Source organism: Pleurodeles waltl, chromosome 4_1, assembly GCF_031143425.1.
Source record: "Pleurodeles waltl isolate 20211129_DDA chromosome 4_1, aPleWal1.hap1.20221129, whole genome shotgun sequence".
Classification (NCBI taxonomy): Eukaryota; Metazoa; Chordata; class Amphibia; order Caudata; family Salamandridae; genus Pleurodeles; species Pleurodeles waltl.
The window spans coordinates 670,319,468-670,346,845 of record NC_090442.1 but is presented as its reverse complement, the minus strand read 5'-3'; the positions used below and the strand labels follow the sequence as shown (position 1 = coordinate 670,346,845).

Genomic DNA, 27,378 nt, shown 5'->3' with positions numbered 1-27,378 from the left:
GCGACTCCACCGACTGTGCCCAAAAAGAGCATTGTCGTTAAAGCTTGACCACACAAAAGAGTTCCTGGTGGATGACCAACTCTTTGTGGGGTACGTTGGAGCGGGTAGTGCAGAAACGAACCATTTCGCACTAGGTCATTCTTTGCATCAAGATATGCTATGCATTGGCCAGGAAGCAGCTTCTTGAGGGCTTGCGGGCACATTGTACAAGGGCAAAGCTGCTACCACTGCGCTAGCTCGATGCGTACCATTCCTGGAGATCTGTCAGGCGGCAACATGGGCATCTTTGCACATGCTTGCAAAACATTACTGCCTGGAAAGTCAGGTACGAAGGTACGGGCACTTTGCCCGTTCAGTCCTTCTGGACTTTTTAGTGTAAGGAGTAGTATCTACAGCCCACCGCCAGGAGGTTATGGCTTGGGTATCCATTCAAAGGTAAGGAATCTGCAGCTAGATAGAGGCTCTACAAGATAAAGTGTTACCAAAGGTAAGTAACTTGTTCATTAAGGCTAGTAAAGTAGATGAAATAAACAAGAGTTGGTTGTTCATTGAACAAGTCTTCTTTGCCCTTTGCTGTTGTGCCATTGCCTGTCTCACAGGGACTTTAGTGAGGAGGTCCATAACCTGCATATCAAAAGATATCACATATCACTAGCTACATATTATACTCATTGTAGTACTCAGTACTAACTAAAGCACATATATTGTTTGAAGACTTGACCACTGCAGTGTCATTATCACTGGGCTAAAAAAAACAAAAAAGGGTTCTCCAAACTCCAAAGAAAACAGAGCCATCATGCTTAACCTTTCTTTCATCTGTGACACCAGAACAGTATCACATCTACCCTGTAAACTTTTCAGGCTTGTCGATGCAGTTCAGTACTATACGCATCATGCAATTCACATCACCATTGTGACCCAGCTTTCTAATTTCTTTCTGCATTATCCAACCTGCACCTGAAAGCTGGTATTGAATATTACATTTAAAGCAGGCAATTTTCCATTCAACCAAATTCAAAGCATTCAGAGGCATAGCAAGTAAAATACAGGATTCTTTACTCTAGAACAACCTCCCTGACCATCTGAAACTAAAATACCTTCTCACATTCTGCAAGAGATTGTAGACTCATCTATTCAGATTGGCTATGCGCACACACTGAATACAAGTCTAAAGTCATTTTGCTCTCACTGTGATACATTCAGATGGCTAAGACAGGCTTGCCTATTATGCATACACACTGTAATTAATAGTATTCTCCACTAAGTCTCATCCTGATCCCTCCGTCAAGGAGGTTACAGACAACTCATTCATGTTACAATCCTACTCTTGGTTGACTCTACTGAATCATCTTGTTTGCCCTTCTGTTTTGCTTCACTAAAGACCGTGCTGAAACACTAATGCACTGACAAAAATCTCTGGAATGCTCTTCTTAGACCAAAGAAGACATTTATTTATTAATTCTCACCACACAAGGTTCCTAAAGGAGATTAGCATGCTGAAAGCACACGTTCAAAAATGGCCACAGCAATGAAATGAAAGAATGTACAAATGATTCACCACTGCAATATACACAGCAAATATGTGTATCTATATTATAAAGCAAAGCAAATAATGAATTAAACAATATGCATCACCATGAGAAAAGGGCATCACTGCGTTGTCTCCCTCCTATTCAGCGTCAGATCGCCAGATCCCAGAATCTATTGAGGAGAGAAAGATCAATTATCCTCACGGGAAGGATGGCACACTCCAGCGTCCTGGATGTGCCTGAGATCTGCAAACACTCTCTGTCCCTGGTCCATCTGGTCCCGGCCTCTTATACTTTGAACAAACAAAAGAGGAAAAGTCTAGAACATCCCTCTCACTGCAGAAGTTTATTTATTCAAATAATGCTGATTGTTTTAAGTCTGCTTTGAAAATAACATGTCGGGACTTGGCCACAATCCCAAGGTGCCAATTCAAAACAAGACCATTCCCTGCCATCTGAGTACATTGTTCTCAGCCTAAGCCCTTGGCGGGAAAAAAACATGAAGAAAAAAAACATGGGCTTAATACAACGTGGAAAACTACTTGCAGCTTTTAACGTGGCAGTGGCTAATGCTAAAATAAAGTCAATAGGCAAAATGAATCTGGTGGTCACTAATATGACGGTGTAGTGCTAGGCTAAGTACAACGTGGGGCCAGTGGTCAAAACACACATATCATTACACCTTCCACATGTTTTTGTTTGGAAAGTTTTCTCTTGCTTCGGATAGCAGACCGGTCGTGTCAGTGGACTCATTGAGGTAAATAAATGCACTGGTGTTTTGATGATCCCTTATGGGTGGGGTTTTACTCAATTGGGCTGTGTCTCCTTTTTGGGATAATGATAGTTGCTCCTCGTTGTTTGTGAACGTAATGTGACTAATTGACAGGTTCAACATGTTTTCTGATAGCTGTGTTTCACAGTGAACACCACATTACCATGTGTGTGTATTTGTTTTACAGTGAACACATTTTACTAATTGTTTTTACTCTGCCTGAAGCTTGGTGAGTTGAGGTATAACACCTAACTGTTGTGGGCATGCTTTACATATATTACTTCTATGAAGAAGGAATGATTGATTCACTCTCACTATGGAAATATGTGTGGCACAATGAGAACACCTTGTGCTCACAATGCTTGGTGAAAGCTGCTACAGATGCTGACTTGAAGGACAGTGTCACCCAAATAATGCTTTTCTGTTTGTCTCTTGAATGTTGCTCTCTTGTAGGTGACGACAGTGGTGAACACAGCCACATTGATTGTCAGATACCAGCTGAATTTCCAAGATTAATTCACACACTACCTATATATAGTCTTTATCCATTTGGCATACTTCTCCCTGTAGAGTGATAGGATTCCAGTTTAGGTCCTGACGAATGCCAAAACCTTTTTGTAAGGTTTAGCAACTAGCAGAAATATGATCCCAGTATCGCTAGAGGGGTGAAGTCATATCCCAGGTTTCTTTTTAATGTACCCCTTGGGGACATACAATAAAGTTGTGATTCAGTCAACCAAGAGGTATTTTTTAGCCTTTCCCTCACTACACATTCTGCCAACACTCAAACAAACCAAATAGCTCACAGTTAGTGTGAAGAGGCTCCCGATGATGAAGCATGCCACCTAAGGGTGGGTGAGGGTTTTTGTCCTAAAACCACAAGGTTTTCAAATCAAGAGACTTGTGAATGGAAAGCCCTTATAAATGTTGGGTTGCAATCTGTAGAACCTATGCTTTCATTTGGTTTATTTAGAATTTGTTGGGAGAGATGCGCTGTGGATCTTTAAATACTTCAGTGCATCCCTATATATGATAGTGAGATTTCAGTGTTAGTTGCTGAAGAATGTGCAGCAAGCTTTCTGAAAGATATCTTTATGCATTTTTCAGGGTAAGAGTGAATACGATAGGAACTTCAAATGGAAAACAACTGAATTACAGTATGGCAAACTGTCCCCTGAGCAAGAACAGACATGGGCTGGACTGCGATCTGATCAGCTGGGTAAGCAAGCTATGTATAAATATATATTGTTCCCGAAGCATTTTCATGTGTCCTCAGCATTGAAGAATTTACAAGATTAATCTCTTGAGTGTAATGAAATGATCCTATAAAGTGCCTAGCCTCTTAATGCATATATGTGTTTTAGTGCATGTGCACATGCTCTGTTCACTATCAGACATTCTTTGAATGCCTGAAAACAGCTAACTGGTGTTACCGATAACATAGATGTTCCTTTGTTATTGCCTGTTATCCTCAGGCAAATTGGCTATATAATAAGGAGAACATGAAAACTAAATGTAGGTGGACAGGATCTTTACAAAATATTCGAAGATCTGAATTAGAATATGGGAGGCAATTTCTCATCTGCAAGTGTGGCAGAATTTCTACCCAAGCCAAGGATACTGTAGAAAATCTTCATTATATAGTATTACATCAGGCCGCCAAGTATTTCTCCACTAAAGTGACTGTATTTGCTAAAATGAAGCCAATTTGGGAGAAAATCTTTAGCTGAAAATCCACATATTTACCCTGTTTAATATAGGCATAGAAAATGTATCTCCAAAATAAAGGTACATTGTGGATGCCCACATGTCTGATCTCTCTAACATAGTTTTTTTTTCTAGAATAGTAAGTATGCCATACTCACCTTTCCATGGAAGTCTGCCACCGTATCCATGGTAGTCTTTCATGGTGTTAACTTGACCTCACATAGTGGCTGACCAGTAACCTTATTCTTGGTGGTTTATGTACCACCATGTCTCGCATTGTTAGGTCTGATCCCGGGCCAAGCCAGTGGCAGTCAAAGGTGGCTCGACTAGCACTATGTCCAATATTTAGGGTATTCTATATAGAGTGGTTAGATCACTCATATGTTGATGGACCATTTTCTGAATTCCTCTCACCACCATTCTTTAAATCAGAATGTGTTTATTATATCTAAAACACTTAATGAAAGGGGCCATTCTGTGAATCACATGACAGTGGATCTTAAGTCACAACTAGACAATATGAAATATAGGGACATGTTTGAAATTGTATTGTTGATTATTCAGGAATGTTTAAACATAACTGCCTTTTTTTATTAATTGGAGGGCCCATTTAAATACTAATGGCTTCATAAAATAAAAATGTACAAGATTATTTGAGACCAGATTGGTAATTTGAACTCAGAATACCCTGGCGCATGCTTACATTGTGTTTGCTCCAAGTTTAGAGGTTAAGTAGAATTGTGGGGAGCAACACTGCCAACCAGATTAGTGTCCTTTCATAGGCAATTGTTATGTCTTGCATATAAGACTGCTTTAGCTAGCACACCATATATTTTAAAGTAAAGTAAAGGAAAACAGTACATAATAACATGTGTTTACAAACAAAATTTATTTGGCCTTGTCAGACTGTCTCTTTTCAAACCCCGATGCTGGCAAAAATCTGTTCTGAATTTTGGAGGTAGGGTTGGCTAAGCTGAACACTAGAGTACATGTTACATGATGTTCACTTATACTGGCTTTTCCCTTCGCTGTGCCTACTGGAACTTTAATCTTTTAAAACATTTACCTTCTGATGGATACAACTACCTGTGGATTCCTCACCTCATGAATACTCCCATGGCGCCAGCATTCGACGGAAATCTTCTTACTAGTCTCTGCACGTCGACGAGGACGTCACTGTCTCGCACGCGACGCCGTCTGACGTCATACAGGCAATAAGAGGTCCTCGACGACGTGCGGACGTCAGTTCCCTTTTTTCCGTGCATTCGAAACGGTTATCTTCGAGGGAGCAACTGTTACTCTTGCGGTTACAGTGTATATCTTGCTGCGTACTCTTTCTCTGTGGAAATAATGTCGCAGAGAAAGTCTGGATTTAAGCCTTGTCGTGAGTGCGGAGGCAAGATGTCGGTGACGGATCCTCATTCCGATTGCCTTTGGTGTTTGAGCTCCGACCACGATGTCTCGACTTGTGATTCATGTCAGCACATGAATCCGAAGGCCCTTAAAGAACGTGAGGCGAAGCTGTTTATGGCCAAGTCAAAGGAGAAGCATCACAAGAAGTCTTCTCCAAGACATCGGCGTCATCGAGACTCCCGGCGCCGTAGAGAATCTCGGCGTCATTCAAGGGAGGCTCGTTCCAGGTCTCCGGATCGGCGCCGAAAGACATGGGAGGTCAGCCCCACGGTGACGCCGCATCCTTCGACGCCGTTGCCCTCTCCGGCGTCACCAACTTCGCCTGGACAGGCGTCGGTGATTGAGGTATTGGAGCCTCAAGTGTTTTCTCCGGCGCAGACGCCGAGGCCGGCGTCGGGGTCGCCTCCGAGACAGGCACCCCAGTATCCGGCTTTTCCCACCCCTGGAGCCGATAGTTCCGCATTCTTGAATGCGATGTATGCCATCTTCCAACAGATGGCTCCAGGGAGTGCTCCGGCTGGGCCTTTGGCCTTTTCTTTGGGTGATCCTGCGCCTCTTCGGCCGGCACCCTTTATGCCCTTTCTCCCGTTTGGGAACGTGGGCTCGGCGCCAGTGTCGGCGCCGGTGGCCGCTCCGGTGTCTTCGGAGGGATTGGCCCCAGGGATCTCCATCCCGTCGACGTCGAGATTTCGGCCTGTGACTCCGGTGGGTCCATCTGTTTCAGCTGCTCTTCAGTCGGCGCCGAAGTTACCCGTGGCGCCGGATGCGGCGTCGGTGGCTTCGGAAGATCGGCGCCGATCTCCGACTTCGGCGGAGGCATTGTCGACTCCGCGGATTGAGCAACGACTGCATTCAAGGAGGCGTGCTCTCCGGGTACTAGAAGAGCAGGAGTACCAACGAGCCCTAGAGGAAGGAGAGCTAGAGGACTCGGGTGATGGGCTGCGTGGACTGGAGTCGGCCAGTGGGCTGGACACTTCCCCTGAGTGGGACCTTTCGTCCCCGGGGGAATATACTGAGGAAGCTGCTTCCTTTCATACAGTGGTACGGAAGGCAGCTAGTTTTTTGGACCTGCCTTTGCCGGTGGTGGAGGCGAAACAAAACCTTTTGACGGAGGTGTTGCATCCGGCCTCAGCCGCGGCGGAGCCTCTGTTACCTTTTAATGACGCTCTGCTGGATCCGGTTTTAGAGGTGTGGAAGAGGCCGGCATCTTCCCCAGCAGTTCACAGAGCCGTGGCCAGGAGGTATCGGACGGCTCCAACTGATCCTGGTTTCCTATCTAGGCACCCTACGCCGGAGAGCTTGGTAGTGCAGGCCTCCTGTTCGTCCAAGTCAGCGCCTGGTTCTTTCCCGACGGTGCCTGGGGACAGAGACTCAAAAAAGCTAGAGGCGCAGTCGAAGAAGATTTTTTCGTCCTGCAGTCTGGCGTTAAAAGCCACTAATGCGACCTGTATCCTGGGGAGGTATATTCATGCTCTGATGGATGACATCTCCTCTTCGTTTACAGAGCTTCCCCAGGGTCTTTTGGATCTTGTCTCTGATGCCCAGGCTGCTGCGACCCAAATTATCCAGACGGGACTGGATACCACCGACTCGGTAGCCAGAGCAATGGGCACAACTGTGGTGGAAAGGAGACAGGCCTGGCTCCGTAACTCGGGCTTTTCGGCAGATGTACAGTCCACATTGTTGGATCTCCCGTTTGATGGGGACAAACTGTTTGGGGCTAAGGCTGATTCGGCCTTGGAACGTTTTAAGGAGAGCAGGGCCACGGCTAAGTCGTTGGGACTCCAAGCTCCTTCTTCCACGGCCTCTTCCAGATTCTTCAGGAGGGTTCGTGGATTTGGGCGTGGCTCTTCCTCCTCTTCCTTTCGGGGAAGATATCAGCAACCTGCCTCTTCCCATCCCTATAGATCTTTTAGGGGGAGGGGTAGGATCCGCACCAGGGGAGCCTCTCAGCAGCACTCTGCCTCTTCCTCATCCTCTGGCGGGGTGCAGCAGGGGAAGCAGCCTTAGGCTTCCACCATTTCCCACTCACTCCTCTCCTGTAGGGGGAAGATTACAGCATTTTCTCACCAAATGGGAGACTGTTACGTCGGACACTTGGGTTCTCAGTGTTGTGGGAAAAGGCTACACCCTTCCCTTTCGGGAGTTTCCGCCCCTCATCCCGCCCCGCCCTTCGTATTGTTCACAAGAACACCTCCTGTTGCTAGAACAGGAGGTAGAAGTCCTCCTTTTAAAGGGCGCGGTGGAGTTGGTCCCGGAGCAGGAAAGGGGTCAAGGAGTTTACTCAAGGTATTTCCTGATTCCCAAGAAGGATGGTCGTTTGAGACCAATTCTGGACCTGAGGATCTTGAATTGGTTCCTCAAGCAGGAAAAGTTCAAGATGCTGACCCTAGCACAGGTACTTTTGGCGTTGAACATGGAAGACTGGATGGTGTCTGTCGACTTGCAGGATGCTTACTTTCATATCCCGATACTCAAGTCACACAGGAAGTATCTCCGGTTTGTGGTGGGATCGCAACACTACCAGTTTGCGGTCCTTCCGTTTGGTCTTACTTCAGCACCTCGAGTCTTCACGAAGGTGATGTCGGTGGTTGCGGCAGAGCTCAGAAGGAAGGGGATAGCAGTATTCCCTTACTTGGACGATTGGTTGATCAAAGCCAAGTCCCCGGAGCTTGTGTTGCGTCATCTGCAGTCAACAACCCAGTTGTTGTTCGACCTGGGCTTTTCGGTGAACGAGCCCAAATCTCACCTAGAGCCCTCTCAGCGCCTCCTGTTCATAGGGGCAGTACTGGATACAACATTGGGTCGGGCCTTTCCTCCGCCTCAGCGGATTCAAGATATTCAGGATTTGGTTCCAATGTTTCGAAATGGAGCGGTAGTTCCAGTCCTCAAGGTCCTTCGTCTGCTCGTTCTTTTTGCCTCCTGCATTCTGTTGGTCACGCATGCTCGCTGGCACATGAGGGCTCTTCAGTGGTGCCTCCGAAGGCAGTGGTCTCAACACAGAGGGGATCTAGAGGGTACTGTCAAGATCTCCAGAGATGCTGCTGTGGATTTGAAGTGGTGGATTGCAAGCAACAATCTTTCACAAGGAAAGCCGTTCCAGCAGTCGCCACCAGTGGCCACAGTCATAACGGATGCTTCCACTCTAGGGTGGGGAGCTCATCTGGGGGATCTGGAGATCAAAGGTCTTTGGTCTCCAGAGGAACAGATGTTTCACATCAATCTGTTAGAGTTACGGGCTGTACGTCTGGCTCTCAAGGCCTTCCTCCCTTCCCTTCGTGGTCAGTCGGTACAGGTCCTAACGGACAATACTACCACGATGTGGTACATAAACAAGCAGGGAGGAGTGGGGTCGTACCTTCTCTGCAGAGAAGCTCTTCGACTATGGTCCTGGGCAAAGGACCATCGGATTTGCTTGATAGCAAACCATCTGGCCGGAGTCTTGAACGTGCGTGCGGACAGTCTCAGTCGCCACTTCTCGGCAGACCACGAGTGGCGTCTCCATCCAGATCAAGTCCGTTTAATCTTCCAGAAGTGGGGGTTTCCTCGGGTAGATCTGTTCGCCACTCGAGAGAACGCGCATTGTCCGTTGTTCTGCAGCCTTCAGTATCCGATGCAGGAAGCGTTGGGGGACGCGTTTCAAATGACCTGGTGCGGCCAGTTGCTTTACGCGTTTCCTCCCATACCCTTGATTCCTCGAGTATTGAGGAAGATTCGCCAAGACCGGGCTCTAGTAATCTTAATAGCTCCGGATTGGCCAAGGAGGGTGTGGTACTCCGACCTTCTCCAACTCTCAACGTGCCCGCCGCTCCGTCTCCCTTTCAGGGCAGACCTCCTCTCACAGTCGCAGGGGCAGGTTCTACACCCCAACCTCCAGAGTCTGCACCTACATGCCTGGAGATTGAACGGGGCAACCTGAGTTCCTTCTCTCTCCCGCCTGAGGTAGTGGATGTTATATTAGCGGCCAGGCGACACTCCACTAAATCTATCTACGCTAATAGGTGGTCTAAATTTGTTGCGTGGTGTGGAGAGAGGCAGATTGATCCTTTACATGCTCATCTATCGGACGTTTTGTCTTTTGCTCTATCTCTGGCGCAAAAAGGTTGTGCAGTGGCTACCATTAAAGGTTATTTATCGGCCTTGTCAGCCTTCATATGTCTTCCAGACCAACCATCTTTATTTAAATCCCCTATTGTTATCAGATTCTTGAAGGGTCTTCTAAATCAATATCCTCCAAAGCCATTCGTTATGCCGCAATGGGATTTGTCCTTAGTCCTGACTTTCCTTATGGGGTCCCCTTTTGAACCTATGCATTCTTGCCCCTTGAGGTATTTGGTTTTAAAAACAGTCTTCCTGATAGCTATAACATCAGCAAGGAGAGTGAGTGAGTTGCAGGCCTTATCAGTAAAACCCCCTTATACAACTTTTTATGGGGATAAGGTGGTGTTGAGGACCAAGGCTGCTTTGGCTCAGGCAATTACTTTGTCCACGTTCTATCCTCCGCCTCATCCTTCCAAAGAGGAAGAAAGACTGCACCGTCTGAACCCAAAGAGAGCGTTGAGCTTCTTTATCGATAGAACAAAGGATTTCAGGCTGGAGGATCAGCTGTTTATTGGATACGTGGGCAAGAGGAGAGGAAAGGCAGTCCACAAGAGAACACTATCCAGGTGGGTTGTTCTTTGCATTAAAATATGTTACTCTTTGGCAAAGAAGGATCCTCCTGAGGGCATTAGAGCTCATTCCACCAGAGCTAAGTCGGCCACTTCGGCCTTAGCCAGAGGTGTTCCTGTGGTCGACATCTGCAAGGCCGCAACTTGGTCGTCCCTTCACACTTTTGCAAAACATTACTGTTTAGATTCTGAGGTTAGAAGGGACGGCCATTTTGCACGGTCAGTGCTGCAGGATTTCTTGGTTTGACCATTTAGGCACCCACCGCCGGGCGTGGTACTGCTTTGGGACTCTATTCATGAGGTGAGGAATCCACAGGTAGTTGTATCCATCAGAAGAACGAGTTACTTACCTTCGGTAACGACTTTTCTGGTGGATACATTAGCTACCTGTGGATTCCTCACGGTCCCACCCGCCTCCCCGTTGCCTTTATGGTCTTGCCAGGTAATCCTTGAGTGCGCTCCTCTTGGTCTTTGAGGGTGCAATAGATGTATATATATAATATATTTATATATATGTAGGTATATGTGTATATATCTTTATGTATATACTTGGTGTGTGTATATATTTTAAAAGAGAGAGTTTTATATATATATATATATATGTACATAAAAAGATTTACAGTTATTCATACAATGTGGGGTATTTTTACAATATAATGGATGTTGCTTTGTTCTTTCATTGCATTGCCTGGTTGTTCTCATGCACGTAAAAAATGATTGGTACTGACGTCCGCACGTCGTCGAGGACCTCTTATTGCCTGTATGACGTCAGACGGCGTCGCGTGCGAGACAGTGACGTCCTCGTCGACGTGCAGAGACTAGTAAGAAGATTTCCGTCGAATGCTGGCGCCATGGGAGTATTCATGAGGTGAGGAATCCACAGGTAGCTAATGTATCCACCAGAAAAGTCGTCACCGAAGGTAAGTAACTCGTTCTTTGTGCCCTTGGCACCATCACACCATGGCTGCCCAGAATATGCCAGGAATTATCACCACTAAACTGCAACCAACATTATGCCAGGGTTGTCACCAGCATTGCATGCATACACACACTATGTCAGGAATGCCCTTTTGCATTAGTCACCCTTCTCATTCAGGTACATTTTAGGCACCTATAAGACCCAATTTTGTAAAATTATAAGCATTTCTTACTTGATCAATAAAGTCTATTATAGGAGGAAGAGAACAACGATTCTTGATCGTGATATTATTTAACCAAAGATAATGAACTATTGGAGAACCTTAACTTTCTTCTTCAAGAAAAACAAAGGGACTTTTGACAGACATACTTATGGTCATATGAATCCTTCCTTTGGCTGTCATCATTGTCCTCCTTAATTACTAGATCTTCTTTTAGGGATAATGCATAGTTTTGTGTATGTTGTCACCAGGGATCAGATGAAGAATGAGATGTAGGTACAATGGATTGGTAGAGCTTCAGTTTGTGGAGGAATTAAAACATTTTGAAAATTGAACATTCTGAGGTGGATTTTAGCTTTTTCACACCAAGGGGACACAGTATGGGACAAATGAGTAAAATAATGTATCCTTGTTCTTTACCAAAGCACTAAAAAAAAGTAACCTCTCTGCTTTCTACTTCACCTGAAGGGTTTTTTTAAGCATTCAAGCAACATCTACCACTGCCAAAGTGTGACTGTCACATACAGTGTGTTTATCTTGGCCACAGCTTTTTTTTATCAGGGCCCGAAAAATATTCCATCACTTGAATATTTGTGGATAATAATGGGTGTGTCTTTCCTTGTAACTGTCAGTCTTGCTGGATACCACTGGTGAATATCACACCCAGCACTCCCAGTTCCAGCAACACAACATGTAACACCCACATATTCTCCTGTGTGTCAGAACGGAGGGTAAAGAACACTAGAAACCACCACTCTTTCATCTGCAAGTTGAGTTTCAGCTTGACAGCCTGGCCTTTATTGAGCCTTTTACGAATTGTTAAGGGTTACTGTTACAATGCAACCGCCATGATTATCCTTTTTGGGAGAGAGCTGAGATGGCCGTCTTGGCTGGTTTGATCTCCGCATGCCCAAGGAGAGTGAATTGGTCTCAAAGCATTTTTGCAGTACCTCCATCACAGACTGATTATACAAGACAGTGGGTAACCTTAGGACCTACATATATGCCAAGCATGTATTTTAATTTTGGGACTAGCATGTCCAATATCAGATGCACCTCCTGTACATTTCCCCAAAAGTCAAACTGGGTTTCCAGTTCTGCACCTTTTGCAACCTGGAAACCATTTCCTCGACCTAAAACTCCACCCTTCCACTTTTTATTTCAGCATTTCCACATGGTCTTCAATAATATTGAGGCCTTGCCACACTGTGGTGTTTTTTTCAAACTAGTGTCCACGTGTCCAAGGCACCCATGATGTCTTTTTTCTTTTCTGCCAAGTTTCAAATTGGTCATTTGGTGCCATAATTCACCCCACTCCTTCCTTGTGAGGAGTAGACTGAAAAAAGTAATTTTTCTCCATCCTTGTTTCTTGTGTTAAAGCATTGTTCTGGGCACTTGTCACCTTGTAATGCAGCCATGACCCATTTTGAAACTGTTGGTTCTGATTACACTTTCTGATTAGACCTTCCCTACTTTCTTTGCCTCTTAACTCCAGAGAGACTCCTGGCCAAAAGAAGATAAGTCTGATCTAGTTAAAGTGGCACCCGCTGGTCTTGCTGCTGCCCTCCATCGACATTCTCAGGACCTGTTTTGCACACCCCTCTCACTGCCTGGCTCAGCTGACACTTCTGCGTTTTTCTTCCGTGCCTCCTCGTTTTGCTTCAAAATTAGAGGGTGATATCAGGTGCTCTTTCTCTCCTGGTGGACACAACTCCCACTCAACCATTTCACCTTTCTGGTCAGGTCTTCTTTTACTGTGCTCTGGATCTAGCTAAGGAACCAAAGTATTAGAGCGGCACACGTAGCTGAGGCAGAAGCCAGGCATCCACCCTCGATGCCAAGCATTGTCCCCTGGAAATTGTTTTTATGTTAAAAACCAAACATTTGACAAGAGGAGACAACCTGTAAACGAAACAACAGCAGTCAACTAAAAACCTGTGTGTGCATTCATTATTTTCCTTTTTGCATTGTAGTATTTAGAGTGAGGCACTGAAATAAATATAGCAGGGCCAAATGAAAGATGCACAGAGACCGTAAATATCTTACAGTCAACTGGACAGCCAAATCCATCTTCTCATTAGAGTGCATGCGAAAATAGAAACATTGTCTGCAGGATATGCAAATCATACAGTTGAATGCCTACTTTTTTCCTCTGAAAATTCTATATGTTTGAAATACCAGTTGCAGATTGGGACCCTGGAAACATCTGACTGTGTCAGTGCTGAGAGCTATCACGTTTGTCCTAGGTATCACCCTTGCATTCCACTTTGCCAGTCAGCTGCGATGACCTGGAGCATGTCCATTTCACCACTTCACTTGATTATATTGCATTCTGTCCTCAAGTGGAATTGTTGGGTGGACAGACATGTAGTGGTTCCAACTGTTTCAAGTTTGCATTATTTTTTGTTTTTCCTGTTTTCTTGGTTATACTAACAATGATCAAAACAGCTTCAGGTTTTAAAAGTTGTAAATCAATTTACAAAAAGTGTGTCCAATACTTCTGAAGGTTCAACAGTACTGTGTAAGTCAATATTTGATGAGCTCAGGGAAAATCTGCGTCTAGATCTGCTTTTGGAGAGGGAGGTGATGCTGGGAGCTGAGTCTGTGATGTTGAGGTAGCTGGCGTAGGGAACCATGTCTGGGGTTGATGGCTCCATTACACCTTCTGGTGGTGCCATTGATCCCTTACGGACACCCCTGACACAGTCTTTGTCATTGAGGCTGAAGTTCAGTTCAGAACTTATGGTATGTGCACATATTACTGAAAATGTTTTTTTATTTTACTCAGAAAAACAGCATGCAGTGTGTTTGGGGTTTGCACTTGACAGAAGCAGGACCTCTAAGAAGGACATAATAATGAAATCAACTTTTCAGGATAGACACTATGCAGGTGATTTATATATATAGTGATGATATGTCATACATGTCTGTATTTGGCAGAATTTCTGTTACTTTGAGGATAAAGCTGGTAAACCAACGGTGAGGTGGAAAGTCACGATAAAGTGACTGATATTTCAAACACTTGATCAAGAACATATTCTTGTTTTAGGATACCTGTTTTAACAAATTGTTTGCTGAAGATTACCTAGAGATTCGAATGACTAGTGCTAGAGTGAAGCATGTAAAGCTTAGTCTCCTAATTTAAATGTGTTATAGTGGAGAATGTTTTCAGTTACAAATCTTTGGCTTTTAAGTTTGTGTAAACAACTTAAATTTGATAAGACATCGGTGATCATTGTGCCAGTTGAGAAGAAATCAATAAGGCATTTACCTGACAAGCAGATGGTTGCTGATGGCATGGACTCATTCAGGCATATTATGTACGCTGGACTGGATTTAGTTGAATGTGTTACTAGGCATTTGGTTACCTCTAGAGAGATGAGGCATGAATCTTAAGCTGTCTATTTATAATCAAATATTTTGGATATGCACTTAGATGGTGAAAAGAGTTGTAAAGTCAAAAAGTAACCCTCAGTTTAACGATCTTTTGAGTTGTCAGCCATATCATAGAATGTTCAGTCTGCATAACCATATAAGGCAAATGTCAGACACCTCCCAGTCCTGCATTTGATCCAAATATAGCCTTCTAGAGGTAGAAGACAAGTCAAGCAGATAATTACATTTAGAGTTTTAGTAATCATTCTATTTGCAGTTCAGTTGAACGGTTTTTGACAGTTCGTTTAAGAAAGTTCAGCAGTGACATCAGACTGATGAGCTGTTTCTTGTAGTGAAAGAAGATAACCTTAGCCCAGTGGGTTTTGCAGGTAGCCGAAAAGGAGTACAGTCTCCCTTTTAAGAGTTTACCATCAGATTACCCTGAACTACTAAAAACAACAACAAAACCTTACAGAGGCAAGTTTTATTGGAGGTTTCACAGATGCTCCTAATGGGGGCATAGATGAGGTAAATTGGACTCTGATGTTTACTCGATATGCCATTATTCAAAGAAGAAACCCAAAAGAAAGACCCATTATAGAGTTTATGACTCATAAAAATACATGAAAAAATGCAGCTTTTAAGATATTCCCAGAAACAGATCCAGACAGCATTTTTCTGTATGTTATATAGCCTCAAAACCCATTTTTGTCTCTTCTACTCAGCCTCATTGTGGGACGCCAACTATTTAAAAGTCTGTTGAGCTTGATAACATTAATTTTAGAGCTTCCTACTACATTGCTTTGCAAACCTTCTTAGCTTCTTTTCCATGGGCCCACATACCTGACAGACATTTGTAATTGCTGCTCTCCTTTTGAGTCTATGATTTGATGTTGCCTCCTTAATTCTATAATAATTCCTAATGTTCTTCCATGTATAACATCATATGTCATAACAAGATTTGTCGCACACCCCTATATCTGTCATGTATCCATAGTGTGAGAGGCAATCTTACTTTGTTTATTCTAGACACGTCTGATAGACAATTGAGTTAAAAAAAAAAGGAGAGTACTTATGATATTGTTCTTGGTGGTTCTACTTCAGGTTAAACAGAGAATGATATTGTTGCAGTTTTCAGTGAGGGCTATGGTCATTTCATTGAGTTTGGCTGTCTCCTCTTTCGTTTTAAGACAAGGGTGGTCATTACAACCCTGGCGGACGGTGTTAAAGCGGCGGTAAGACCGCAAACAGGCCGGCGTTTAAAAAAAAAAAAAGGGAATTATGACCGTGGCGGAAACCGCCAACAAAGACAGCCACTTTAACACACCGACCGCCACGGCGATACAGACAAACAGCGCTGCGGTCACCGCCAACAGACAGGCGGAAGACAAAGTACTGCCCACAGTATCACAACCTATCAATCCGCCACCTTTTCCGGGGCGGATTCACCGTGGATAAAAACAAGGCGGAAACAGCCATTTCAAAGGGATAACGCTCACCTCTACACACTCCACGAGGAATCATGACACCATGGAGCCGGAACTCCAAATACTCCCTGCGATAGTCTTACTGCTCCTGTACGAACATCAGCAACGCCTGCGCCGAAGACAATAGTGAGTACTGCACCTACGACCTAGGGGAGGCAAAAGTCAGGGACACACGCAACACCCCCACCCCGACCCTCACCCACTACAACACACACACCAATGCATATCCAAACATCACAGTAACAACCCCCAACCCCCCCGGAAGAATGCAAAGACAAAAGGAAATGAGTGCAACCATTGTAATGTATAAAAATACAGTAAGCTAATATATACAGATATATATATACACATTCAACAAAATATACATCACGATTAGTAGTGCAGGTATGCACCATTCAATGTCCATGGACCACTGGCCCCAAAATGCATGGGCGAGGCCCACACACGATACCTGAGCAAGACGGAGAGAACACTGCCGGGGCATCAGATAGAAATACAACAGGCACCTCAGGGGGAAGGGAAGGGGGGGCACCTCAGCCAGATGACAGCACCACGGCAGATCCATGAGGGGGCACCATGCCCATTGATGTATCCTGGGGAGTGCAAAACCACAGTCTCACAAGTCTTTTCAGTGGGTGGTTTGCCCACTGCTTTATCCTGGGGAGTGCAAATCCACAGTCTCAAGTCTCTACAGTGGGTGGGTTGCCCACTGCTTTATCCTGGGGAGTGCAAAGCCACAGTCTCACAAGTCTTTTCAGTGGGTGGTTTGCCCACTGTACCATTCTGGGGAGTGCAAAGCCACAGTCTCACAAGTCTTTTCAGTGGGTTGTTTGCCCACTGCTTTATCCTGGGGAGTGCAAAGCCACAGTCTCACAAGTCTTTTCAGTGGGTGGTTTGCCCACTGCTTTATCCTGGGGAGTGCAAAGCCACAGTCTCACAAGTCTTTTCAGTGGGTGGTTTGCCCACTGCTTTATCCTGGGGAGTGCAAAGCCACAGTCTCTCAAGTCTACACAGTGGGTGGGTTGCCCACTGTGCCATCCTGGGGAGTGCAAAGCCACAGTCTCTCAAGTCTATACAGTGTGTGGGTTGCCCACTGTACCATCCTGGGGAGTGCAAAGCCACAGTCTCTCAAGTGGATGACAGTCTCCACTGGTTCTGGAGGGGGACAGGTGCCCAGAGTTCTTCATCCTGTTAAGGACTGAGGTAGTGGATGCTGTTCTCCACTGGTTCTGGAGGGGGACTGGTGCCCAGGGTGCTTCATCCTGTTAAGGACTGAGGTAGTGGATGATGTTCTCTACTGGTTCTGGAGGGGGACTGGTGCCCAGGGTGCTTCATCCTGTTAAGGACTGAGGTAGTGGATGCTGTTCTCCACTGGTTCTGGAGGGGGACTGGTGCCCAGAGTGCATCACTCTCCCCGTGACGGTCACAGTTCCGTCACTGCCCCTGGCGCACATGGGCTACCGGTGCTTGAGTTGGCGGTGCTTGCCCTGTTCAGCGGTGGTTGACTTTGCTGTCTCTGACCTGTTCAGCGGTGCTTGCCATGGCGGTCTTTGCCCTGTTCAGCGGTGCTTGCCCTGTTCCGCGGTGCTTGACTTTGCTGTCTCTGACCTGTTCAGTGGTGCTTGCCATGGCGGTCTTTGCCCTGTTCAGCAGTGTTTGCCCTGTTCAGCGGTGCTTGACATGGCGGTCTCTGACCTGTTCAGCGGTGCTTGCCATGGCGGTCTTTGCCATGTTCAGCGGTGCTTGCCATGGCGGTCTTTGCCCTGTTCAGCGGTGCTTGCCCTGTTCAGCGGTGCTTGACTTTGCTGTCTCCGACCTGTGCAGCGGTGTTTGCCATGGCGTCCCTCATTGGCCAGCGGGGCTGTGGCTTCCGGGGCCCTCCTGGACACTGACTCTGGCGGTGGTCTCCTGACCAGTGACGATGGGACTGACCTCCTGGGCACTGACTCTGGCGGTGGTCTCCTGACCTGTGATGATGGGACTGCCCTCCTGGGCACTGACTCTGGCGGTGGTCTTCTGACCAGTGACGATAGGACTGCCCTCCTGGGCACTGACTCTGGCGGTGGTCTCCTGACCAGTGACGATCGGGCTGGCGGAGGCCTCCTGGGAGCGGGGATGATGGCGGCCTTCTCCGCCGTGCTGCTCTTCCCAGACTTTGGCGCTTTCTTCTGCCCCTTCCCCACCTTGGGGGGAGTCACAGCTGAGTCGACACTCCCCTGGGACCCTTGTGAGCGGCTTTGCCGGCTGGAGTCTTCCCCCTATCCCGTCGGGCACTGTCCAACTTCTGGTGCTTCACAAGGGGGGGGGGGGACTGGCTGTGCTTTGGCTCCGTGTCACACTGGCTGCCCTGGTGCCCGGTGCACTCCACATACCTCTAACAGGCACCACTGGTACCGGAGATTTTTTGGCTGAGGTGCTAGTACGGGACCTATGAATTGGAGGGGGGGGTGGTGGGAAAGAGGTCAACGTTGCTCAGGAAATGTTTCTGACGAACACTGGGACGGGTAGCTGGAGGGGGTCTGGGAGTGGAGGAAGAGGAGGTGGTTGTAGGAGGTGTAACTTTTGATGATTTGGGTGCAGGTGCATGTTCTGGAGGCTGTCGTTAGGTGGATGGATGTTGGGTGTGTGTGTGCCCGCGTTTGTGTACTTTGGGAGGGGGCGTCACAGACACACTGGGAGAGGACACAGGGGACGTGAAAATGGTAGTGGGGGCGGTGAGTGCTGGTGAGCGGGGTGTGGTGGTGCGAGTCCTAGTGGCTGTCGTGGTAGTGCATGCAGGTGAGAGTGTAGATGATACTGGGAGGGAGGAGGGAGATGACGAGTAGGGGGACACAGTGGAGGCAGTGGATGTTGCTGTGTCTGTATGTGGGTGATGCTTGTGTGAGTGCCTGTGGGATGTGTGGTGCCTATGTTTGCCTGAGCTTCCCTTGTGTGTTGACGTGTGTGCAGGCTGGTCTGATGGTGTGCTTGGGATAGGCAGAGGTACAGGGGATTGGGTCTGGGTGGAGGAAGTTGGAGGGGGGAGGCTAGACACAGGGACAATGGCAGCCATCAGGGCTGAGGCCAGAGATTGCAGGGTTCGATGATGGGCAGCCTGACCAGAATGAATGCCCTCCAGGAATGCATTAGTGTGTTGCAACTCCCTTTCTACACCCTGGATGGCATTCACAATGGTAGACTGCCCAACAGTGAGTGACCTGAGGAGGTGACAGGGACAGGGGCTGAGGTGCCTGGGGCGAAGGTGATGCCCACCCTCCTGGGTGAGCTGGCACGGGGCGAAGGCTGACGGGCTGCTGGGAGGGTGGTGCTGGTAGGCGGGGTGGCGGCTGTACCTGTAGAAGTGGGGGGGGCACTGATTTTGCCGCCACCACAAGGGAGATCCCATCGGAGGACAAGTCTGTGTCGCTGGTTGCTGATCTGGTGACTGCTGTGAAGCTCCCCTCGGCCTCCGTCCCACTGGTGTATTCTGAGTCCGTGGTGTGGCCCTCCATGGCCATGTGGGATGCAGCCCCCTCGTGCTCCGGTGCCACTGTACCTCCGCCTGATGATGCTGATGCACAAAAGAACAGGGAGAGCACAAAAAGGGGGGGGGACGACAGAAGAAAGACAGGTTGAGTGCATGGCTTACCACTACCGTTGGCGGACAATACAGACACAGCAGCCCCCTGCACTACGCCGCGCTGTTGGGCTCTACAGATGCAGTTCCTGGGATATGGCCTACATGGCTATGGTGGACATCTGCACACATAGATGACACAGGGGCATGTATACCTGTACTTGGCACTCTACAGAGGTGGGGTGGAGTGGCACATGGCCTGCATTACGGAGGGGCCTAGCCTACGGAACTCCCCCTGGCCTAGGGAAACCCAGAGCCCTCCTCCCCCACCCAGACCCCTCCACTGCGCGCAAAGTCAGCTGAATGAAAGTGTACTCACCCCCTTGTGTCTGCTGTGATGCCCTGAAGTGCCCATCCAACTCAGGGTAGGCCACCGCCAGGATCCGGAACATCAGGGGGGTCATGGTTCGACGGGCACCCCTCCCACGTTGGGAGGCCATCCCCAGCTGAGCCTCCGCCGTCTTCTTGCTCCAGCGGCAAATGTCCTCCTGTCTTTTACGGCGGTGGGTGCTCCGTCTCTGGTGGACCCCCAGGGTCACGACGTCCTTGGCGATGGCACGCCAAATATCCTTCTTCTGGTGGGCGCTGACCTACATGACATGTACAGGGGAAGAAGAGAAGTCATTACCAACTGCACCGTCGAAGTGAGTGGCCCACATACCTGCCCTTGCCATGTGGCACATGCATTCACAGTCCTTCATGCTCACAGAACTGTGCCCCCTTCCTTCTTACAACCAGCCCTCTCCACCCAGGCATAGCCCATACAACTTGCACTCTATGTACTCACCTGTTGGTCTGGAGGACCGTAGAGTAGCGTGTACTGGGGGAGGACCCCGTCCACGAGCTTCTCCAACTCCTGTGCAGTCGAGGCAGGGGCCCTTTCCCCAGACGCACGAGCCATTGTCTCTTCCAGACCGAGGTCACAGCAGCACTTGCAGTATAGGTCCTCTCCTGTCGAAGATCAGGTATCGAGTGATTCAACAGATAGAAAATGGCGGTCATGTCCGCGGCGGTGCGTATCATCAGCGCCGGCGCACTTCGTCGTTGGCTCCTGGGACCCATAGGTGGAATCCTCCGGTGTACTGACCGCTGGTGGACCTGTTGACAATGGAGGAGTGACATTTAATCATCACCTACAGGTTTGACCGTGCCACAATCCAGGAACTGTGTACCCAGTTGGAGCCAGACCTGATGTCAGCAATCCGCCATCCCACAGGAATCCCCACTCAAGTGCAGGTGCTATCAGTGCTCCATTTCCTTGCAAGTGGGTCATTTCAAACAACAGTGGCCATGGCATCGGGGATGTCCCAGTCTATGTTTTCCAATGTGTTGTCCAGAGTGTTGTCTGCCCTACTGAAACACATGAGAAGCTACATAGTTTTCCCTCAGGTGGAGGATTTGACTACTGTTAAAGGTGACTTCTATGCCCTTTGACATATCCCTAACATCACAGGTGCCATTGATGGTACCCATGTAGCTCTGGTCCCCCCCTACAGGAGTGAACAGGTGTACAGGAACCGGAAGAGTTATCATTCGATGAATGTACAGAGGGTATTTTTGGCAGACCAGTACATCTCCCAGGTAAATGCTATGTTTCCTGGCTCTGTGCATGACGCCTACATCCTGCGGAATAGCAGCATCCCTTATGTGATGGCTTAACTCCAGAGGCACCGGGTGTGGCTATTAGGGGACTCTGGTTACCCCAACCTGTCATGGCTATTGACCCCAGTTAGGAATCCCAGGACAAGGGCAGAGGAACGCTACAATGAGGCCCATGGGCGGACTAGGAGGGTGATCGAACGCACCTTCGGCCTCCTGAAGGCCAGGTTCAGGTGCCTCCAAATGACAGGTGGTTCCCTATTCTACTCACCAAGGAAGGTGTGCCAGATCATCATCGCCTGCTGTATGCTTCACAATCTTGCTTTGCGACGCCAGGTGCCTTTTCTGCAGGAGGATGGTCCAGATGACGGTGTTGTGGCAGCTGTGGAGCCTGTGGACAGTGATGAGGAGGAAGCAGAGGAAGAAGACATTGACAACAGGGACTACATACAGCAATATTTCCAGTGACACACAGGTGAGAACACTTTCTGATGGATACAACTACCTGTGGATTCCTCACCTAATGAATACTCCCATGGCGCCAGCATTCGACGGAAATCTTCTTACTAGTCTCTGCACGTCGACGAGGACGTCACTCTAGCCCACGCGACGCCGTCTGACGTCATACAGGCAATAAGAGGTCCTCGACGACGTGCGGACGTCAGTTCCCTTTTTTCCGTGCATTCGAAACGGTTATCTTCGAGGGAGCAACTGTTACTTTTGTGGTTACAGTGTATTTTTGCTGCGTAGTCTTTCGCTGTGGTAATAATGTCGCAGAGAAAGTCTGGATTCAAGCCTTGTCGTGAGTGTGGAGGCAAGATGTCGGTGTCGGTGACGGATCCTCATTCCGATTGCCTTTGGTGTTTGAGCTCCGACCACGACGTCTCGACTTGTGATTCATGCCAGCACATGAATCCGAAGGCCCTCAAAGAACGTGAGGCGAAGCTGTTTATGGCAAAATCGAAGGAGAAGCATCACAAGAAGTCTTCTTCTCCAAGACATCGGCGTCATCGAGACTTCCGGCGCCGTAGAGAATCTCGGCGTCATTCGAAGGAGACTCGTTCCAGGTCTTCGGATCGGCGCCGAAGGACATGGGAGATTAGTCCCACGGTTACGCCGCATCATTCGACGCCGTTGCCCTCTCCGGCGTCTCCAACTTCACCTGGACAGGCGTCGGTGATTGAGGTATTGGAGCCTCAGGTGTTTTCTCCGGCGCAGACGTCGAGGCCGGCGTCGGGGTCGCCTCCGAGACAGGCACCTCAGTATCCGGCTTTTCCCACCCCTGGAGCCGATAGTTCCGCATTCTTGAATGCGATGTATGCCATCTTCCAACAGATGGCTCCAGGGGGTGCTCCGGCTGGGCCTTTGGCCTTTTCTTTGGGTGATCCTGCGCCTCTCCGGCCGGCACCCTTTATGCCCTTTCTCCCTTTTGGGAATGTGGGCTCGGCGCCAGTGTCGGCGCCGGTCGCCGCTCCGGTGGCTTCAGAAGGATTGGCCCCGGGGATTTCCATCCCGTCGACGTCGGGATTTCGGCCTGTGACTCCGGTGGGTCCATCTGCTTCAGCTGCTCTTTCGTCGGCGCCGAAGTTACCTGTGGCGCCGGACGCGGCGTCGGTGGCTTCTGAAGATCGGCGCCGATCTTCGGCGGAGGCATTGTCGACTCCGCGTATTGAACAACGACTTCATTCGAGGAGACGTGCTCTCCGTGTATTAGAGGAGCAGGAGTACCAACGAGCCCTGGAGGAAGGAGAGCTAGAGGACTCGGGTGATGGGCTGCGTGGTCTGGAGTCGGCCAGTGGGCTGGACACTTCCCCTGAGTGGGATCTTTCGTCCCCGGGAGAATATACTGAGGAGGCTGCTTCCTTTCATGCAGTGGTACGGAAGGCAGCTAGTTTTTTGGACCTGCCTTTGCCGGTGGTGGAGGCTAAACAAAACCTTTTAACAGAGGTGTTACATCCGGCCTCAGCTGCGGCGGAGCCTCTTTTGCCATTTAATGACGCTCTGCTGGATCCGGTGTTAGAGGTGTGGAAGAGGCCGGCATCTTCCCCAGCAGTTCACAGAGCCGTGGCCAGGAGGTATCGGGCGGCTCCGACTGACCCTGGTTTTCTATCTAGGCACCCTACGCCGGAGAGCTTGGTGGTGCAGGCCTCCTGTTCATCCAAGTCAGCGCCTGGTTCTTTCCCGACGGTGCCTGGGGACAGAGATTCTAAGAAACTAGAGGCGCAGTCCAAGAAGATTTTTTCGTCCTGCAGTCTGGCGTTAAAAGCCACTAATGCAACCTGTATCCTGATGGATGACATTTCCTCATCGTTTACAGAGCTTCCCCAGGGTCTTTTGGATCTTGCTTCAAATGCCCAGGCTGCTGCGACCCAGATTATCCAGACGGGACTGGATACCACCGACTCGGTAGCCAGAGCAATGGGCACAACTGTGGTGGCAAGGAGACAGGCCTGGCTCCGTAACTCGGGCTTTTCTGCGGATGTACAGTCCACATTGTTGGATCTCCCGTTTGATGGGGACAAACTGTTTGGGGCCAAGGCTGATAGGGCCTTGGAACGTTTTAAGGAAAGCAGGGCCACGGCTAAGTCGTTAGGGCTCCAAGCTCCTTCTGCCACGGCCTCTTCCAGATTTTTCAGGAGGTTTCGTGGATTTGGGCGTGGCTCTTCCTCCTCTTCCTTTCGGGGAAGATATCAGCAACCTGCCTCTTCCCATCCCTATAGATCTTTTAGGGGGAGAGGTAGGGTCCGCACCAGAGGAGCCTCTCAGCAGCACTCTGCCTCTTCCTCATCCTCTGGCGGGGTGCAGCAGGGGAAGCAGCCTTAGGCTTCCGCCATTTCCCACTCACTCCTCTCCTGTAGGGGGAAGATTACAGCATTTTCTCACCAAATGGAAGACTGTTACAACGGACACTTGGGTTCTCAGTATTGTGGGAAAAGGCTACACCCTTCCCTTTCGGGAGTTCCCGCCCCTCATCCCGCCCCGCCCTTCTTATTGTTCAGAAGAACACCTCCTGTTGCTAGAACAGGAGGTACAAGTCCTCCTTTCAAAGGGCGCGGTGGAGTTGGTCCCAGAGCAGGAAAGGGGTCGAGGATGTTACTCAAGGTATTTCCTGATTCCCAAGAAGGATGGTCGTTTGAGACCAATTCTGGACCTGAGGATCTTGAATTGGTTCCTCAAGCAGGAAAAGTTCAAGATGCTGACCCTAGCACAGGTGCTTTTGGCGTTGAACAAGGAAGACTGGATGGTGTCTGTCGACTTGCAGGATGCTTACTTTCATATCCCGATACTCAAGTCACACAGGAAGTATCTCCGGTTTGTGGTGGGATCGCAGCACTATCAGTTTGCGGTCCTTCCGTTTGGTCTTACTTCAGCACCTCGAGTCTTCACGAAGGTGATGTCGGTGGTTGCTGCAGAACTCAGAAGGAAGGGGATAGCAGTATTCCCTTACTTGGACGACTGGTTGATCAAAGCCAAGTCCCCGGAGCTTGTGTCGCATCATCTGCAGTCAACAACCCAGTTGTTGTTCGACCTGGGTTTTTCGGTGAACGAGCCCAAATCTCACCTAGAGCCCTCTCAGCGCCTCCTGTTCATAGGGGCAGTACTGGATACAACATTGGGTCGGGCCTTTCCTCCGCCTCAGCGGATTCAAGATATTCAGGATTTGGTTCCAATGTTTCGAAATGGAGCGGTAGTTCCAGTCCTCAAGGTCCTTTGTCTGCTCGGTCTGTTTGCCTCCTGCATTCTGTTGGTCACGCATGCTCGCTGGCACATGAGGGCTCTTCAGTGGTGCCTCCGAAGGCAGTGGTCTCAACACAAAGGGGATCTAGAGGGTACTGTCAAGATCTCCAGAGATGCTGCTGTGGATTTGAAGTGGTGGATTGCAAGCGACAATCTTTCACAAGGAAAGCCGTTCCAGCAGTCGCCACCAGTGGCCACAGTCATAACGGATGCTTCCACTCTAGGGTGGGGAGCTCATCTGGGGGATCTGGAGATCAAAGGTCTTTGGTCTCCAGAGGAACAGATGTTTCACATCAATCTGTTAGAGTTACGGGCTGTACGTCTGGCTCTCAAGGCCTTCCTCCCTTCCCTTCGTGGTCAGTCGGTACAGGTCCTAACGGACAATACTACCACGATGTGGTACATAAACAAGCAGGGAGGAGTGGGGTCGTACCTTCTCTGCAGAGAAGCTCTTCGACTATGGTCCTGGGCAAAGGACCATCAGATTTGCTTGATAGCAAACCATCTGGCCGGAGTCTTGAACGTGCGTGCGTGCGGACAGTCTCAGTCGCCATTTCTCGGCAGACCACGAGTGGCGTCTCCATCCAGATCAAGTCCGTTTAATCTTCCAGAGGTGGGGGTTTCCTCGGGTAGATCTGTTTGCCACTCGAGAGAACGCGCATTGTCCGTTATTCTGCAGCCTCCAGTATCCGATGCAGGGAGCGTTGGGGGACGCGTTTCAAATAACCTGGTGCGGCCAGTTGCTTTACGCGTTTCCTCCCATACCCTTGATTCCTCGAGTGTTGAGGAAGATTCGCCAGGACCGGGCTCTAGTCATCCTAATAGCTCCGGATTGGCCAAGGAGGGTATGGTACTCCGACCTTCTCCAACTCTCAATGTGCCCCCCGCTCCGTCTCCCTTTCAGGGCAGACCTCCTCTCGCAGACGCAGGGGCAGGTTCTACACCCCAACCTCCAGAGTCTGCACCTACATGCCTGGAGATTGAACGGGGCAACCTGAGTTCCTTCTCTCTCCCACCGGAGGTAGTGGATGTTATATTAGCGGCCAGGCGACACTCCACTAAATCTATCTACGCTAATAGATGGTCTAAATTTGTTGCGTGGTGTGGAGAGAGGCAGATTGATCCTTTGCATGCTCATCTATCAGACGTTTTGTCTTTTGCTCTGTCTCTAGCGCAGAAAGGTTGTGCAGTGGCTACCATTAAGGGTTATTTATCGGCCTTGTCAGCCTTCATATGTCTTCCAGACCAACCATCTTTATTTAAATCCCCTATTGTTATTAGATTCTTGAAAGGTCTTCTAAATAAATATCCTCCAAAGCCATTCATTATGCCGCAATGGGATTTGTCCTTGGTCCTGACTTTCCTTATGGGGTCCCCTTTTGAACCTATGCATTCTTGCCCCTTAAGGTATTTGGTTTTAAAAACAGTCTTCCTGATAGCTATAACATCAGCAAGGAGAGTGAGTGAGTTGCAGGCCTTATCAGTAAAGCCCCCTTATACAACTTTTTATGGGGATAAGGTGGTGTTGAGGACCAAGGCTGCTTTCCTCCCGAAGGTTGTTTCACCCTTCCATTTGGCTCAGGCAATTACTTTGTCCACGTTCTATCCTCCGCCTCATCCTTCCAAAGAGGAAGAAAGACTGCACCGTCTGGACCCAAAGAGAGCGTCGAGCTTCTTTATTGATAGAACAAAGGATTTCAGGCTGGAGGATCAGCTGTTTATTGGATACGTGGGCAAGAGGAGAGGAAAGGCAGTCCACAAGAGAACACTATCCAGGTGGGTTGTTCTTTGCATTAAAATCTGTTACTCTTTGGCAAAGAAGGATCCTCCTGAGGGCATTAGAGCTCATTCCACCAGAGCTAAGTCGGCCACTTCGGCCTTGGCCAGAGGTGTTCCTGTGGTCGACATCTGCAAGGCCGCAACTTGGTCGTCCCTTCACACTTTTGCAAAACATTACTGTTTGGATTCTGAGGTTAGAAGGGACGGCCATTTTGCACGGTCAGTGCTGCAGGATTTCTTGGTTTGACCATTTAGGCACCCACCGCCAGGCGTGGTACTGCTTTGGGACTCTATTCATTAGGTGAGGAATCCACAGGTAGTTGTATCCATCAGAAGAACAAGTTACTTACCTTCGGTAACGACTTTTCTGGTGGATACATTAGCTACCTGTGGATTCCTCACGGTCCCACCCGCCTCCCCGTTGCCTTTCTGGTCTTGCCAAGTAATCCTTGAGTACGCTCCTCTTGGTCTTTAAGGATGCAATGGACGTTGTATATATATTATATGTATATATCTTTGTGTATATACTTGAGGTGTAGATATATATTTTTTTT

General features: G+C 48.6%; 1 protein-coding gene across 4 annotated transcripts in view; it reads left to right on the top strand.

Annotated features, from left to right (window-relative positions):
• MDM1 (Mdm1 nuclear protein) overlaps positions 1-27,378 on the top strand; it is a 326,554-nt gene that overhangs the window by 31,162 nt on the left and 268,014 nt on the right. For all 4 annotated transcript variants that reach the window (XM_069229178.1, XM_069229176.1, XM_069229175.1 and 1 more), the window contains exon 2: positions 3,409-3,520. In XM_069229178.1, the coding sequence (XP_069085279.1) occupies positions 3,409-3,520 (112 nt within the window). The remainder of the gene's footprint in view (positions 1-3,408; positions 3,521-27,378) is intronic.